At 36.0% G+C, this 17645-nt stretch overlaps 1 protein-coding gene across 1 annotated transcript in view; it reads right to left on the bottom strand.

Annotated features, from left to right (window-relative positions):
• The window catches only part of ADGRB3 (adhesion G protein-coupled receptor B3), a 791667-nt gene that overhangs the window by 145144 nt on the left and 628878 nt on the right, over nt 1–17645 (bottom strand). The window contains exons 16-17 of the mRNA XM_060167396.1: nt 6050–6176; nt 4354–4457 (exon numbers count right to left, since the gene is read on the bottom strand). Of these exons, the coding sequence (XP_060023379.1) occupies nt 4354–4457; nt 6050–6176 (231 nt within the window). The remainder of the gene's footprint in view (nt 1–4353; nt 4458–6049; nt 6177–17645) is intronic.

Consider the following 17645-nt stretch of genomic DNA (forward strand, 5'->3'; position numbering starts at 1 on the left):
TACATGAGAAAAAAATATTTAAAAAGTTGTTTTTAAGGAAGATTATTCTTAGAGACCCAATTTTATAGTGACATATAATATCCAAGAGACCTTAAATTTATTTTTCTTTAGACATTAGTGTGGACAACATGGCACTTCTGACAGAAGCTTAATTGCACATCTGTTATCACCATAACATTCTTTACTAGAAGTATAAAATTTCTTAGGATGGTATCAATTAGTATCATTACCTTCCTATTTGTGTATCTGTAATATGCTAATTATTATCATTTACATCAACCAGTAGAAACTGAAAACCAAAAAGAAAAACCCCACACAGATTCTGAAATATCCCCCTTATTTACGAGGAAGATGCCTTTACTCTCATGAAGCCATGAACAATTTGCACCCACCACTTCACTCGCTCAAGTATTTTTATATAGTTAGGCTGTTACTCTTTAGGTTTTTCTTTTCCTGAATAATTGTTCCAAAACAAGAAAAAAGAAAATGAATCTTTACTGCTGAAATCTAATCCAATCCACAAATGATAATTCATCATTAGGCTGGAAAATTAGTTGGAGCCTGCCATATTTTACCCGTATGAAGAAGTATTTATATACAGTCTGTCATATAATTTTTAAGCACATCAAGAATGTAAGCCTAGGGTTAAGATGGAAATAAAAACACAGACCTACTAGAGAATGGACTTGAGGATGTGGGTAGGGGGAAGGGTGAGCTGGGACGAAGTGAGAGAGTGGCATGGACATATATACACTACCAAATGTAAAATAGATAGCTAGTGGGAAGCAGCTGCATAGCACAGGGAGATCAGCTCGGTGCTTTGTGACCACCTTGGTGGGGGGGATAGGGAGGGTGGGAGGGAGGGAGAAGCAAGAGGGAAGAGATATGGGAACATATGTATATGTATAACTGATTCGCTTTGTTATAAAGCAGAAACTGACACACCATTGTAAAGCAATTAAAAAAAAAAAGAATGTAAGCCATGGAGAAAACTGCTCAGAATCAAATGTTCTGCCAGGTGTTTACCCTAAAAGGGTAGCAGCTATCTTGCTTTACTGTATCCTGTGGTAAATCACTGAGTGACAGTAACAAAAAGACATATTTGTTCGTGCTGTGTATTTGAGACTGTTCAATTTGTGTTAGAACATGAACTCACTGTCCACAGCCCACAGTGTGGGCTTCCCTGTGCAGTGTTCCATGGGGGTGCCAGAGATCTGGAGGCACTCTTTGGAAGGTAAAAATCTATCAAAGTTCTTACTCTCTGTTTGTGAGGAATATTTAGGCAGAGGTCCTACATTCCATCACATGTTTCAGAAAAGAAAGCAAAACAAAAACAAGAGTAATAATAAAATATACAAAGAAAATTTTTAATATAAAAGAATCTTCCTTTCTTCACAGAACAAACATAGAATGAACCTAGGTGGACCCTCAATAAAAAATGGCCTCCAGAGTAGCTTAATCTTGTCCCTGCATCATCAGTATCTAAAAATATAATAAACCACACACTGGGATGCTGAAAACATCAAATATTAAGTTGTTTCTTTTTTTTTGGTTGGGGATGTATCATTAAAACATTTAAGGGCTGCACACAGTTGACCCTTTATGTGATATTAAAGGCTTCCATGACAGCACAAGTACACAGATGACATTACTGAAAGGCTTTCATCGATATCATTTGCTCAGTAAATAGAAAAATCATGGTAATGAAGACCTAGACTGACCACCCTGAAGAGTCTTTAGATGTTTTCATTTTCATTAACATTGTGACATTATTGCCTTAAAAATTGCTATAAAATGTCTCAACTTTCAAAACATTTCATAAATATTCTTTATGTTTTAAACAAAATTTGTGAATGCATCATTTCAATACATGGATTAAAAGACATACTCAGTTGCTCTGTGATGTAACAACGTAATTCTACAGAACATATCTGTAGATGGAGAGAACGTAACAATGGATTCATTTTTTGATGAATATTTCTAATGAGCTACATGAGACATCAGCAGATTTCAAAGTGGTATATTATATATAAAATAATTCTGATGTTCACACATTTTACACATCATTAGAAAAGCAAAAAAAAAAAAAAAACACTAAACCTTTTAATTAGAAAAAAAAAAGCAGTAAGATCCTGACATGAGTATTATCATACAGGAATGTTACTAGGTAAATTTCATGTTTAGAAAATGCATTGAATTCGTCATGCTACAAGATTCACTTAATAGTTTATGAATCTTGAAACTTCTATCAAATTATTAATATTACTTCAATTCTTCTACCTGTAGACAATGAGTTGATGGCCACTAACGGTTAGGAATTCAAATTTATATTGTTTCTTAGTACTGTCTTCTAAACTTCTCAGTTTCATGTCAAGTTTGGATAGATACTTTCAGGTGGTAATTCCTAGAAAGCTATTGCAATAGGTGATTTTCCTGGATTTTCTGGATTACAGCAAACTTCCCTACAGACTAAATAATCCTGTACTTCTTTGATAACTTTTATATATCATTTATACTAGCAGTGTTTGTGCTAGCGTTAGCCATATGTATTGAGGCGTGAAGAGGTGTAATTGGTGGCTGAACCCTAAGTACTGAGAAATGGAACTTGGTTCTGAACACTTCAGTGAGTATGACTTATGATGCCATTGATGAATTGTGATACTATTACCTAGTATCCTGGCCCATAAACACTGCCTCATTTCCTGAGAAATACCATTCAGGCAATTGTGGGAGAGAAAGTCTTCTTCCCAGCCTTTGTCTGTCTTGCTCTTGTATTACCAGGACAATGCCTGCTTGACTGAGCCCTGAACCCTGGATTCTACTGTCTACAATGCCATGCCTAGAACAAACATTTCTTTCATTTCATGAGACTGGCCATATATTATCAGATTCCCTCATTTGGTATTTCACTACCCTGCATGGGAAGGCAGGACCTCTATTACGTATCTGTATCAATGGATCAAGAAAGTGTACATATTTTGTTTCTGTATGAAGCATGAAAATCTTAATATCTTTGACAATATAATATTCTGGACAATTAATTTTTGTCCTCAAAAGAGTAAAAAATATAATGGAGAACAATGATTTTTATTTTTTAAAAAAGGATGTTAAATCAAATGATCTTTCCTTATTAAATTGTAATTAATTTTTCAATGAATTTTTTTTTTTTTTTTTTTTTGCGGTACGCGGGCCTCTCACTGTTGTGGCCTCTCCCGTTGTGGAGCACAGGCTCCGGACGTGCAGGCTCAGCGGCCATGGCTCACGGGCCTAGCCGCTCCGCGGCATGTGGGATCTTCCCGGACCGGGGCACGAACCCGTATCCACTGTATTGGCAGGCGGACTCTCAACCAGTGCGCCACCAGGGAAGCCCTCAACGAAATTGTTTTCTATCCTCAGTAAAAGATAAGTAAAATACTAGGCCTGGCTACCTTTGCAATTTTAATATTTCAAATATTCAGGAAATAATACATAATTATTTATTTGCTAATATGGTAACTGTTTTTAGAACATTTTAAAGTAATCAGAATGGATATAAAAATGTTTAACATTTGAAAATTTATTGGGAAGTTTAGTTATATACTAGTTATCAATATGTCAGTAGACATAATAAACTTCACAGGTCTAATTCTCATTAACAGAACAAGAACAAATCTTAGAGAACTACTACATTTTCATACAATGTCAAACAGATATAATTTCACATATTATAGAACAGTATTTTTCAATCACTTTCCCTTGTTTATGTATTTTTATGACTTTTTAAAATCAGTTTGTCAAAATCTGACTTAGTGGAAACATTCAGCTGAGAAGTCTTTTCTAAAGCTTTATGGTATTATATTAATGCATTAATATTATAGAAGACTTTACACATTGAGACACACAGAAAGCATATGTTTAAAACTTAAGCATTTGGAGACCATATTTCTATAACAGAGAAATTAATTTGACTGTATCATTAAATTCTCAAGCTCAATAGCAGTTGGGATAAATATAAACAACACATAGACTGAACTTGGGGTAGTAAGAGTACCATGCTTGGGGTAAGCAACTTGTTGAAGGCTACCATCATTTGAATTGGGAAGAAAAGTGTGTGTGTGTGTGTGTGTGTGTGTGTGTGTGTGTTTTGTTTACTTTCCCATTGTAGGAAAATACAGACAAGAAAATTAAGTAAACACTTATTTAGTATTATTGAGCTCATTTATTATAGCTCAGTCACGGGAATTATAATCCTGTTTTCAAAGTACTTCTTTCAGTAAATTAAGAAAACATGAGACATATAATAGTTATTATATTCCTTGATTTAACTCTGAATAACAGAACATTCCATTTCTAGTGTATTAATTGACTACATACCTCCATAATGCTGCATAGACAACGGCTAGGGTGATCAAGGCCAAGCAAGAAAGGCCACTGCCTACAATTAGGGTAACTGAAGGTGTACTAGAGGATTCCATGATCTGTAAATTAAACAAAAGAAGCAAAAAAAAAAAAAAAAGAGAGAGAGAGAATTTTTAAAATAAATTAAAATAACTTCTAAACTCAACAAAACTATCCTAACACTCAAAAATAGCCAATATAGTTGTTATAGTAACCAGATAATTACCCAGTAACCACTCTGTTCACATATTCTCAACCTCTAAAATGACTAATTCTAGCTACTCCCTCTCTCCCACTGTGAAGTAATGAAGGCCTTAAGAGTTTTCAATGCTTGATTGTGGCATATACCTACTTACAGCTTTCTAAAATAAATAACTGAAGCTACAACTTGGTCAACATTAACATGTTAAATTTCATCTAGTTGAAATTTGAAGCAGTATTTATTTTTCTTCAACTAACTACAGTTCAGTTATTTCACAAAATGTATTTTGTTGAAATTTACTTTGATCCTCCCATTATGTTATCCAAATCTGGTACCTAGATATTGAAAATTTTTCAAACTTTCTGACTTTTGACAACTTTGTTCTAAGTCAAGTATTCTCTCATTTAATTTCACTAGCTTGGCCTCTAAGAATATAGAAGAAAATCAAATTTCAAGTGTAAGACCTTAGAATATATTTGTGATATTTTTTCTGTGAACAAAATATATAGAGATAATCTTCACAATGTCAATATTAGTCTCTAAATACTTGACCTTGAAAAATAAGTCTTATATCTTTTAAAACATATATAAAGATCAAAGAGATTTCTTTCTTTCGACACTAACATGGTACTAACTAATAAAATCTGCTGTTTTTCATATTTTTAGTATTGGAAGTTTAAAGAAATACACTTTAAGATCAAGTGTGTTCCAAATCTTAGATATGCACAATCAATTTTATAGGCATTTTTGGCTATCAAAATAAGGAAAAAGAGTGATGCATATTTAGGCCAGATTTAGACAGAAAGTCACATTTTTCTTAATAATTATTTTTCACCGCTTCAATTTCTGAAATAATTTTTCAAAGTACATTTGATGAGGATGTTATTTTTTCTTTCAGACAGTTTATACAACTGTCTGTTTCAGAAACTAGTTTTACAAACCTATATACTTCTAAGGAATGATTTTACAGTTTCTGACAGTCTCTGCTTTCATAAAAATTTCATTTAATTAAAAAAATAAATATCCAAGGACACCCCAGAAAACCTGTACTGAAAATATCCAATGCAGATATGCAATGTGTTTGGCTATAGTGTCTGGGGTCTTCATTCTACTACCAACAGTAACCTCACAAATTCCCCAGAACAGCTTTAGAGTTCTAAAATAAAGGTTAAGCTGACAAGTATTTTTATTTGAAAGTTTGCAGCATATTAGCAATATGATTGGAGTACATCCTCAAAACTATACTGCAGAAATTTCAAGTTAGAAGACATAAAATTGAGTAGAATTTAGTTATAGCACACCAACTAGAATTCATTTCACCAAGCTACTGTAGCTAAGGAGGAGACGAACCCAATTTTGCCACCCTGCAACATTTTCCATTTCCCCATTTAAAATGCAGTTCCCTGGAGAAACACTCTCCACAATGTCCCTGCCTTTGCATTAAAGCCGTGTTTTCCCTTTGTTACTTACTATTTCTCTAGGTTGCTGAGCCAAAATGGCGAAGGTAGAGAGACGATCACATAAGCATTTCGTATGGGATGCATCGGTAAGCACAGTTTTACATCCCTGGGTGGACCAGGTTCCCAAAGACTCGTTCCTGTAGAGGGTGGGGGGTGGGGGGGAGATCGGGATAAATACGCCTGACTGCCAAATCCGTAATGAAGAAAATGCAATTTAATTGAGAGAATCGTCTACTGTAATTTCCGTACAGGGGGAAAAAAAAAATCTACTTGTTGTTGAACAGGACGTAATTTAGATGCATCTCCAGTAATGCAAAGCGAGAGTGTTTGGAGAAAGCAGGCGGGCGGCGGTACGGCGTGCAGAGAGCTGTCCAGCGCCGGAGGTGCTGAAACCGGGACTGGCTCTGTCCAGCCCTCTGCGAGGAACGGCGGCGGCGGCGGCGGCACGAGCAGCCGCCAGAGCGTTGGCAGCCACTTCCTATGCTCATCGGATCGTTTCAAACACTCATAGAGTGTAAAGAGGCTTTTCACATTGCATACCAGCTCTGATTCCCGTTCCGTATTTTTGGATCGTGAACGCTGACTTTTAAACCGAGGATTTCTCTGAAAAGCCTGCCTAAAAGGTTAGATAGCTTGTGTTGGGTGATATAGAATCTTCTCTGTTGGTTAGGGATTTTTCCTCCCTTTAGAATTAGCTGCTGTGAAAATTTCACCCTGGAAATGGGAAGCAGCAGCAGCGGCATCAGCTGGTTCCGACTCTCATTGCCTTTGCCTGATATCCAGGGGAGTGGTGGGTTTCAGACATCAGCTTCCCACTCCACACTTCACTCAGCCCAAGCTCCTCTGAAGCCCTTGACATTTCTTCCCCTCACCCACCTCTCTGCCCCGGGGTGGAAGCATTAAGCTAACCCCAAGACTGCCAGAACATTTAGAAGAATAACCCCTCCTCAAAGTCCGGTAGGAATGGGGAAAGAGGGCCTGCTTCAATCTTCCCTTTGGTGTAGCCATTCAAAATTCTAAAGCATATGGTTTCTTTCCCACCCCAGCAGAACAATAAAAATGGTATCAACCTACGCCTTCTTAGTGGGGGGTGAAGATGGGGGAGAATCCTTCCACCCCCCGGCTGAACTACTCTACAGGAAGAGGAAGAAAAGAAAAAAAAAAAGCTATAGAGTTCAACCAATCAACTTTATTATCATTACACGTGTTATATACTGAATGCACCAATTGTCACCTCTCCTCCCCCAGGCACGGAACTCTCCAAGTAGCAAACCTGTGTGTATGTGTGTGCTTAAATTTCAAACCCAATTACTATCTATGTTAAAAATCACTCTAAAACTCCAAAAGGATAACACATGGCTTGGTGTTAATTTTGATATGGTATTTTTTATTTCATCTACTCCATATCTCTGAATGCCTAAAGCTATTGGGTTAAATATGAATGCAGTCTATTTCTGAGCTATTTCAATGACAGAGGTTTCACTGTGACAGCTGGACTTCCAAGTTGAGCTGTAGAGTATAATTTACACTATCCCTTTTTGGGATTTAGATGCAATATCTTTTTAATATTCATTAATTTGATTTAAATATTGATTTGATATCACTAATATGCACGACTCAAAATACTCTTAATTACAACTTCTTTTAAAAAGGAATAGAGTATATTTGGGGAGAGGTACAAAAACGTTATACCTAAGTTCACCCAAATACTTTTAAGTATTAGCCAATTAAAAATTTGGTAGGTCTCTTTTCTTTCTCATGATGTCATACAACCATGCAAAATTATATATATATATATATATATTTCAGTTATATCTCAACCAACTGCAACAGTATTAAATTCCAATTCTACCTAACCAGAGCAGCACTTCAATTTATTTCATTGGCTGCCTGTCTCTTATCGTCTTGTGACAAAGAGTTAAGGCCAAATAAAAAACATTTATCTCAGCTGATTAAAGTTTAAAGAAGAAAGATACATTTAAGAAAATCTGACATGTTTTAAAACACAACTTTGCATTATTAATCCTGTATGACAGCTTTACTTTAATGCACTATTTGTGCTTTCAAGATGGAGTCCAGTACCTACACTTTTCATATTATGTGGCTATGACCAATAAACCAATTCAAAGTCTTACCAGGAAAAAAGTTTACTGCAAATAAGACCTCATGAGACAAAGTGATATATTTATATCTAGGTAATGAAAGTTTGTTTACTCAAGAAAATGTTAGTATTACTAACCTTTGGTTGTCAGATGTAAAGTCTATGTTCAATATAATGTTGCTCGACTCTGAAGATCATGTAAATTTTATATGACATCTTCAGAAAAGTAGGTCAATTTACTCTGCTCTGTACAATGATTGCAGTGCTGACCTGGCCCAGCCCCAGGCAAAACTGGGAAGTACGTGACACTGGTCTTCATGTTTCAATCTTTCATTTCCCCCCCAAGCATGAAATGTTTCTAATCTCACTGGGCCCCTTTTGATGGGTACCTTCCTGAGGCTTACATAACTTTTCTCCTTACCTTTCTTAGGAATTATTATCCCTTTGTTGACTTTACCTGATGAAACTAATGGAAAATATTATGAGTGACTGAGTACAGCTTGATGTGCTCTCCCCAGTTTAATGCAAGTTATAAAACACAAAATAATGCATCTGATAGCAGAACACCAGAATATGATCAGATGAGTAGGAGTGAACATTTTGAAAGGTGAGGAGGTAACTTCCAACTTCTATATTTGGTTGCTTGCAAGAGCTGAGTAATAAGTGTGATGCCATCTGATGCCAAATTTTAAATTGTTTCATAAAACCTCTTGATATTTTAAAACCAGATAAAACTCTTATAAATTAGTTTTTAAAATCACTAGCATACATGTCACTACTATTACAAAAACTATAGTATATGTCACCTGTATTTTCACACATTTCATAGCTATTCTTACTGTACAAAATTCTTCGAAAGCACGGTACATGTGTCTGACTGATTTCAGGGAGACCTTGTAAAGCAAACTGATGTGTGGTAGAGCTAATGTGAAGCAAAATAGCTTCCCCAGTCTGCACAGAACAAGGTTTTAAAGCACGTGGACTATTCCAGCAGTCACATTATTCTTCTAATATCATAGATTTGCATGCCATGATTAATGGTATATCTGTGAATTATTCTTAGTTATTAAGTCTAGCTTGTCATCAATGGGGCAAGCAAATACAATGAAATATGTATGAACATTAAAGATATAATAAGAATAACAGACCGAGAATGTCAGAAGCAAACACAAAATGATGATACACACGTTTTACTGAAAAATCACATATTTCTTTTTCATAGTGTCTTTTCTGGGCATTAATTTTTTTTTCAAATAGTTTTCAAAATAACTAGGCCTGCAGAAATTTCATATAAGCAGCACATTCTTCATTGGCTACACCTACATTCACCCATGTTAGCTCTTAGCTGTCATCTGTACCTCTTCTCCTTCTTCCTATTATTAGGCTGGCTAAAAGAAGAAAAGAATCTGCCTGTCCCAAGTATTTGAAAGTACATACCCACAAGGACAGAATGCTGTGAAAATATATGACACAAAATCTATTATTTCCCACCTTAATATTTATTTGAGGCCTTTCCCCAATTTCCTAAGACTCTACATGATTCCTCTTTGGATCGGAGTTCATTGTTGGGGTCTGGATCTCATGGGAGAGTTAAATAATATAGCATGTGACTATATACTCTAGCATTTAAGATTAAAGAAAAAGATTATCCATTCACTCCAATGAAAAGTTGTTTAGGAAAAAACTGATAGCAAAAACTTATAGTGACACATTTCAAAACTGTTTCAAGAAATCAAACTTTTACCTTTTGAAATACCCATACAACTAAATATTCCACTTAAATCACTCTTTTATAAAACCATCTATTCTACTTCATAATACATCAGTGTGTAAAGTATTTATCATGAATAAGTTATAAACTTTAGCAGGTTTATATCTCAGGGTCGATTTTTTATTTAATTTTTATTTCATTTTAAAGTATAGTTGATTTTCTTTTTATTTAACAAACTTTTTTTAACTTAAGAAAATTTTTTAACATCTTTATTGGAGTATAATTGCTTTACAATGGTGTGTTAGTTTCTGCTGTATAACAAAGTGAACCAGTTATACATATACATATATCCCCTTATGTCCTCCCTCTTGTGTCTCCCTCCCACCCTCCCTATCCCACCCCTCTAAGTGTTCACAAAGCACTGAGCTGATCATCCTGCGCTATGCTGCTGCTTCCCACTAGCTATCTATTTTACATTTGGTAGTGTATATATGTCTGTGCCACTCTCTTACTTCATCCCAGCTTACGCTTCCCCCTTCCCGTGTCCTCAAGTCCATTCGCTATGTCTGCCTCTTTATTCTTGTCCTGTCCCTAGGTTCTTCAGAATCATTTTTTTTAGATTCCATATATATGTGTTAGCATACGGTATTTGTTTTTCTCTTTCTGACTTACTACACTCTATACGGCAGACTCTAGGTCCATCCACCTCACTACAAATAACTAAATTTCGTTTCTCTTTATGGCTAATATTCCATTATATATATGTGCCAGATCTTCTTTATCCATTCGTCTGTCAATGGACACTTAGGTTGCTTCTATATTCTGGCGATTGTAAATACAGCTGCAGTGAACATGATTCTTTCTGAATTATGGTTTTCTCAGGGTATATGCCAGGCAGTGGAATTGCTGGGTCATACGATAGCTCTATTTTTAGTTTTTTAAGGAACCTCCATACTGTTCTCCATCATGGCTGTATCAATTTACATTCCCACTAACAGTGCAAGAGGGTTCCCTTTTCTCCACACCCTCTCCAGCATTTATTGTTTGCAGATTTTTTGATGATGGCCATTCTGACTGGTGTGAGGTGATACCTCATTGTAGTTTTGATTTGCATTTCTCTAATGATTAGTGATGTTGAGCATTCTTTAATGTGTTTGTTGGCAATCTGTATGTATTCTTTGGAGAAATGTCTATTTAGATCTTCTGCACATTTTTGGATTGGGTTGTTTGTTTTTTTGATATTGAGCTGCTTGTATATTTTGGAGATTAATCCCTTGTCAGTTGCTTCATTTGCAAATATTTTCTCCCATTCTGAGGGTTGTCTTTTCATCTTGTTTATGGTTTCCTTTGCTGTGCAAAGCTTTTAAGTTTCATTAGGTCCCATTTGTTTATTTTTCTTGTTATTTCCATTGCTCTAGGAGGTGGGTCAGAAAGGATCTTACTGTGATTTATGTCATAGAATGTTCTGCCTACGTTTCTCTCTAAGAATTTTATAGTGTCTGGCCTTACATTTAGGTCTTAATCCATTTTGAGTTTATTTTTGTGTATGCTGTTAGGGAGTGTTTTAATTTCATTCCTTTACATACAGCTGTCCCGTTTTCCCAGCACCACTTATCGAAGAGGCTATCTTTTCTCCATTGTATACTCTTGTCTACTTTATCAAAAATAAGGTAACCATATGTGTGTGGCTTTATTTCTGGGCTGTCTATCCTGTTCCATTGATCTATATTTCTGATTTTGTGCCAGTACCATACTGTCTTTATTACTGTACCTTTGTAGTATAGTCTGATGTCTGGGAGACTGATTCCTCCAGCTCTGTTTTTCTTTCTCAAGATTACTTTCACTATTTGGGTTTTTTTGTGGTCAAATACAAATTGTGAAATTTTTGTTCAAGTTCTGTGAAAAATGCCACCGGTAGTTTGATAGGGATTGCACTGAATCTGTAGATTGCTTTGGGTAGTAATTTTCACAATGTTGATTCTTCCAATCCAAGAACATGGTATATCTTTCCATCTGTTTGTATCATCTTTAGTTTCTTTCATCCATGTCTTATAGTTTTCTGCATACAGGTCTTTTGTCTCCTTAGGTAGGTTATTCCTAGGTATTGTACTCTTTTTGCTGTAATGGTAAATGAGAGTGTTTCCTTAATTTCTCTTTCAGATTTTTCATCATTAGTGTAGAGGAATGCAAGAGAGTTCTGTGCATTAATTTTGTATCCTGCTATTTCATCAAATTCATTGATTAGCTCTAGTTGTTTTCTGGTAGCATCTTTAGGATTCTCTGTGTATAGTATCATGTCATCTGCAAAGAGCGATAGCTTTACTTCTTCTTTTCTGACTTGGATTCCTTTTATTCCTTTTTCTTCTCTGATTGCTGCGGCTAAAACTTACAAAACTATGTTGAAAAATAGTGGTAATAGTGGAAAACCTTGTCTTCTTCCTGATCTTAGAGGAAATGGTTTCAGTTTTGCAACATTGAGGACAATGTTGGCTGTGGGTTTGCATATATGGAGTTTATTATGTTGAGGTAGGTTCCACCTATGCCTACTTTCTGGAGGGCTTTTATCATAAATGGGTGTTGAATTTTGTCAAAAGCTTTTTCTGCATGTATTGAGATGATCATATGGTTTTTCTCCTTCGATTTGTTAATATGGATTATCACACTGACTGATTTGCATATATTGAAGAATCCTTGCATTTCTGGGATAAACCCCACTTGATCATGGTGTATGATCCTTTTAATGTGCTGTTGGATTCTGTTTGGCAGTATTTTGTTGAGGATTTTTGTATCTATGTTCATCAGTGATATTGGTCTGTAGTTTTCATTCTTTGTGACATCTTTGTATGGTTTTGGTATCAGGGTGATGGTGGTCTTGTAGAATGAGTTTGGGAGTGTTCTTCCCTCTGCTATATTTTGGAAGAGTTTGAGAAGGATAGCAGTTAGCTCTTTTCTAAAGGTTTGATAGAATTCGCCTGTGAAGCCATCTGGTCCTGGGTTTCTGTTTGTTTGAAGATTTTTTTTTTTTTTATGGTACGCGGGTCCCTCACTGCTGTGGTCTCTCCCGTTGTGGAGCACAGGCTCTGGACACGCAGGCTCAGCGGCCATGGCTCACAGGCCCAGCCGCTTCGTGGCTGTGGGATCTTCCTGGACCAGGGCACGAACCTGTGTCCCCTGCATCAGCAGGCGGACTCTCAACCACTGCGCCACCAGGGAAGCCCTGTTGGAAGATTTTTAATGACAGTCCCAATTTCAGTGCTTGTGACTGGTCTGTTTATATTTTCCATTTTTTCCTAGTTCAGTCACAGAAGGTTGTGCTTTTCTAAGAATTTGTCCATTTTTCCAGGTTGTCCATTTTATTGGCATATCATTGCTTCTAGTCATCTCTCATGATCCTTTGTATTTCTGCAGTGTCAATTGTTACTTCACCTTTTTCATTTCTAATTATACTGATTTGAGTCTTCTCCCTTTTTTTTCTTCATGAGTCTGGCTAATGGTTTATCAATTTTGTTTATCTTCTCAAAGAACCAGCTTTTAGTTGTATTGATCTTTGCTATTGTTTCCTTCATTTCTTTTTCATTTATTTCTGATCTGATCTTTATGATTTCTTTCCTTCTGCTAACTTTGGGAGTTTTTTGTTCTTCTTTCTCTAATTGCTTTATGTGTAAGGTTAGGTTGTTTATTTGAGGTGTTTCTTGTTTCTTGAGGTCGGAATGCATTGCTATAAACTTCCCTCTTAGAACTGCTTTTGCTGCATCCAATAGGTTTTGGGTCATCGTGTTTTCATTGTCATTTGTTTTTAGGTATTTTTTGATTTCCTCTTTGATTCCTTCAGTGATATCTTGCTTATTTAGTAGTGTATTGTTTAGCCTCCATGTGTTTGTATTTTTTACACATTTTTCCCTGTAATTGATATCTAGTCTCATAGCATTGTCGGAAATGATACTTGATATGATTTAAATTTTCTTAAACTTATGAAGGCTTGATTTGTGACCCAAGATATAATCTATCCTGGAGAATGTTCCAAGAGCACTTGAGAAGAAAGTGTACTCTGTTGTTTTTGGATGGAATGTCCTATAAATATCAATTAAGTCCATTTTGTTTAATGTATCATTTAAAGCTTGTGTTTCCATATTTATTTTCATTTTGGATGATCTGTCCACTGGTGAAAGTGGGGTTAAAGTCCCCTACTATGATTTTGTTACTGTCGATTTCCCCTTTTATGGCTGTTAGCATTTGCCTTATGTATTGAGGTGGTCCTATGTTGAGTGCATAAATACTTACAATTGTTATATCTTCTTCTTGGATTGATCCCTTGATCATTATGTAGTGTCCTTCTTTGTCTCTTGTAATAGTCTTTATTTTAAAGTATGTTTTGTCTGATATGAGAATGGCTACTCCAGCTTTCTTTTGATTTCCATTTGCATGGAATATCTTTTCCCATCCCCTTACTTTCAGTCTGTATGTGTCTCTAGGTCTGAAGTGGGTCTCTTTTAGACAGCATATATATGGGTCTTGTTTTTGTACCCATTCAGCCAGTCTTTGTCTTTTGGTTGGAGCTTTTAATCCATTTACATTTAGGGTAGTTATCAATATTTTTGTCCTATTACCATTTTCTTAATTGTTTTGGCTTGTTATTGTAGATCTTTTCCTTCTTTTGTGTTTCCTGCCTAGAGAAGTTCCTTTAGCATTTGTTGTAAAGCTGGTCTGGTGGTGCTGAATTCTCTTAGTTTTTGCTTGTCTGTAAAGATTTTAATTTCTCCATTGAATCTGAATGAGATCCTTGCTAGGTATAGTAATCTTGGTTGTAGGTTCTTCCCTTTCATCAGTTTAAATATGTCCTGCCACTCCCCCCTCTGGCTTACAGAGTTTCTGCTGAAAGATCAACAGTTAACCTTATGGGGATTCCCTTGTATGTTATTTGTTGCTTTTCCCTTGCTGTTTTTAATATTTTTTCTTTGTATTTAATTTTTTATAGTTTGATTAATAGTTCTCTTGGCATGTTTCTCCTTGGATTTATCCTGTATGAGAATCTCTGTGCTTCCTGGACTTGATTGACTATTTCCTTTCCCATATTAGGGAAGTTTTCAACTATAATTCTTCAAATATTTTCTCAGTCCCTTTCTTTTTCTCTTCTTCTTCTGGACCCCTATAATTCAAATGTTGGTGTGTTTAATGTTGTCCCAGAGGTCTCTGAGACTGTGTTCAATTCTTTTCATTCTTTTTTCTTTATTCTGCCCTGTGGCAGTTATTTCCACTTTTTTATCTTCTAGGTCACTCATCTGTTCTTCTGTCTCAGTCATTCTGCTATTGATTCCTTCTAGAGAATTTTTAATTTCATTTATTGTGTTGTTCATTATTGTTTGTTTTCTCTTTAGTTTTTCTAGGTCCTTGTTAAACGTTTCTTGTATTTTCTCCATTCTATTTCCAAGATTTTGGATCATGTTTACTATCATTACCCTGAATTTTTTTCATGTAGACTGCCTATTTTCTCTTCATCTTTTAGGTCTGGTGGGTTTTTACCTTGCTCCTTCATCTGCTGTGTTTCTCTGTCTTCTCATTTTGCTTAACTTACTGTGTTTGGGGTCTCCTTTTCACAGGCTGCAGGTTTGTACTTCCCATTGCTTTTGGTGTCTGCCCCCAGTGGCTAAAGTTGGTTCCGTGGGTTGTTTAGGCTTCCTGGTGGATGAGACTTGTGCCTGTGTTCTGGTGGATGAGGCTGGACCTTGTGTTTCTGGTGGGCAGGACTGCATCCAGTGGTGTGTTTGGGGGTGTCTGTGAACTTATTATGACTTTAGGCAGCCTCTCTGCTAATGGGTGGGGTTGTGTTCCTGTCTTGCTAGTTGTTTGGCATAGGGTGTCCAGCACTGTAGCTTGCTGGTCGTTGAGTGGAGCTGGGACTTAGTTTGAGATGGAGATCTCTGAGAAAGCTTTTGCCCTTTGATATTATGTGTAGCTGGGAGATCTCTCATGGACCAGTGTCCTGGACTTGGCTCTCCCACCTCAGAGGCACAGGCTTGACACCTGGCCAGAGCATGTGGACCCTGTCAGCCACACGGCCAAGTACGTGGGGTGTTTCTTGCCTTTTGAGAAGTCTGAGGCCTTCTGCCAGCATTCAGTAGGTGTTCTGTAGGAGTTGTTCCAGATGTAGTTGTATTTCTTATGTATTTGTGGGGAAGAAGGTGATCTTCATGTCTTACTCCTCCACCATCTTGAAGGTCTCTCCTATCTCAGGGCTTTAATGGTCAATTTATTCAAAATCAAAATAGCTACAGCAGCAATTCTTTAAAAAATTACACACAGCTTCTGAGTACACTGTCCTTGCAATGTATGTGCACTGAAAGAAAGTAATTATTTTCCAATCATAACAGTCATTAACTTCTAAGAATTAGGTGAATCTATATCACTTTTAATGTATATGTCATACCAAAATGAATAATGCATATAGTTTCTTTGTATAAGTTATTCTCATAATACAGAAAATTTTGGAGTGCAGATAAAAAATGTTCCCAATTTTGAGTAAAAAACAGTCTTTAAGGGTAATTTCTACTTTTCAGGACATTGGAAATACTGAGAACTTTGTTATCTCTATCAACCATTAGTATGTTAAAACACAGTGAAACATGAAATCAGGAAGTTTTGCTAGAAGTAACCTTAGTGATCACCTAGCCCGTTGGTTTTCAACACTTGCTGTATATTAACGTCACCTGGAGACCTTTAAAACTTAAATCCTGAGGTGGAGTCTGGGCATTATTACTTTTCTAATGCTCCCCAGATGATTCTAGTGTGCAGCCAAGGCTGAGAACCACTGATCTATCCCAACCATCTAGTTTTACAGAGGAGGAAAGTGAAGTGCAGGGAATTCAGGAAGCTTATTTTAAGGCACAGAGTGAGACACAAAGTTGGGCTTCTCATTTCCAGATTAGAGATTTTTTTTAATACTAACTTTTAGTTGTAGTCCGTTTTAAAGCAGAATGTAATGAACAGTCCTATAAAAAGATCTGAATATCATGCCTATTTACACTTGCAAACAATGTGGCCCTCATATAATGGTTTTAGCAAAGTACGATTTATCAGTGGATGAAGTTAGCTAAGGACAGATTGTCATGCTTTGGTGTTCATCCTGTTTTTTAAGTGATATATCGTATGACATGTAAAAAAACAAACATTGAGTTTATACCAATTTTTCATGACATAAAGCATCTCTCATCTCTAGTGAGATCATTTATAGTTTGAGGTGATATAAAAGTTGAAATTACAAATTCTGAAAACATGATATTGAGTAAAAGTTATAAGCTCTTTTTTCCTTCTAAAAATATCCTCTATTTAGATACAATAGAGGATTTTCATATCAATTATCATAATGTCTGCATATAGTAATATACACTAGTATACACAGACACATATATAAATATTTTTAATTTAAAAAGAATAATACCAACATAAAGCATTTATAGTTCATTCACTGTGGTGAAATTTAGGAGTGAGTACTTTGCTACCAGCAGGAAGAGAACTTATCATCCACTAGGCTGAACCTGGAATTAATAGTGACCCCTCCAGACCATAATTAACACCAGATTTCCAATTCTTTGCCTAGAAATGAACTAGTTCTAGGAACATGCTACACTTAGATCTTTCCAGCACTCCTCTGTGCATATTCATGTTTTCTGTCCAACACTAGAATATTAGTTGATAAATTCACCTCACTTTCTTTATTTATAAAATTAACACTCTCCATGCCACACTAGAATATTAGTGCTTTTGACAATTGTATCTTGTTCAGATTTGAATCTCTGA

This window comes from Lagenorhynchus albirostris, chromosome 12, assembly GCF_949774975.1.
Source record: "Lagenorhynchus albirostris chromosome 12, mLagAlb1.1, whole genome shotgun sequence".
Classification (NCBI taxonomy): Eukaryota; Metazoa; Chordata; class Mammalia; order Artiodactyla; family Delphinidae; genus Lagenorhynchus; species Lagenorhynchus albirostris.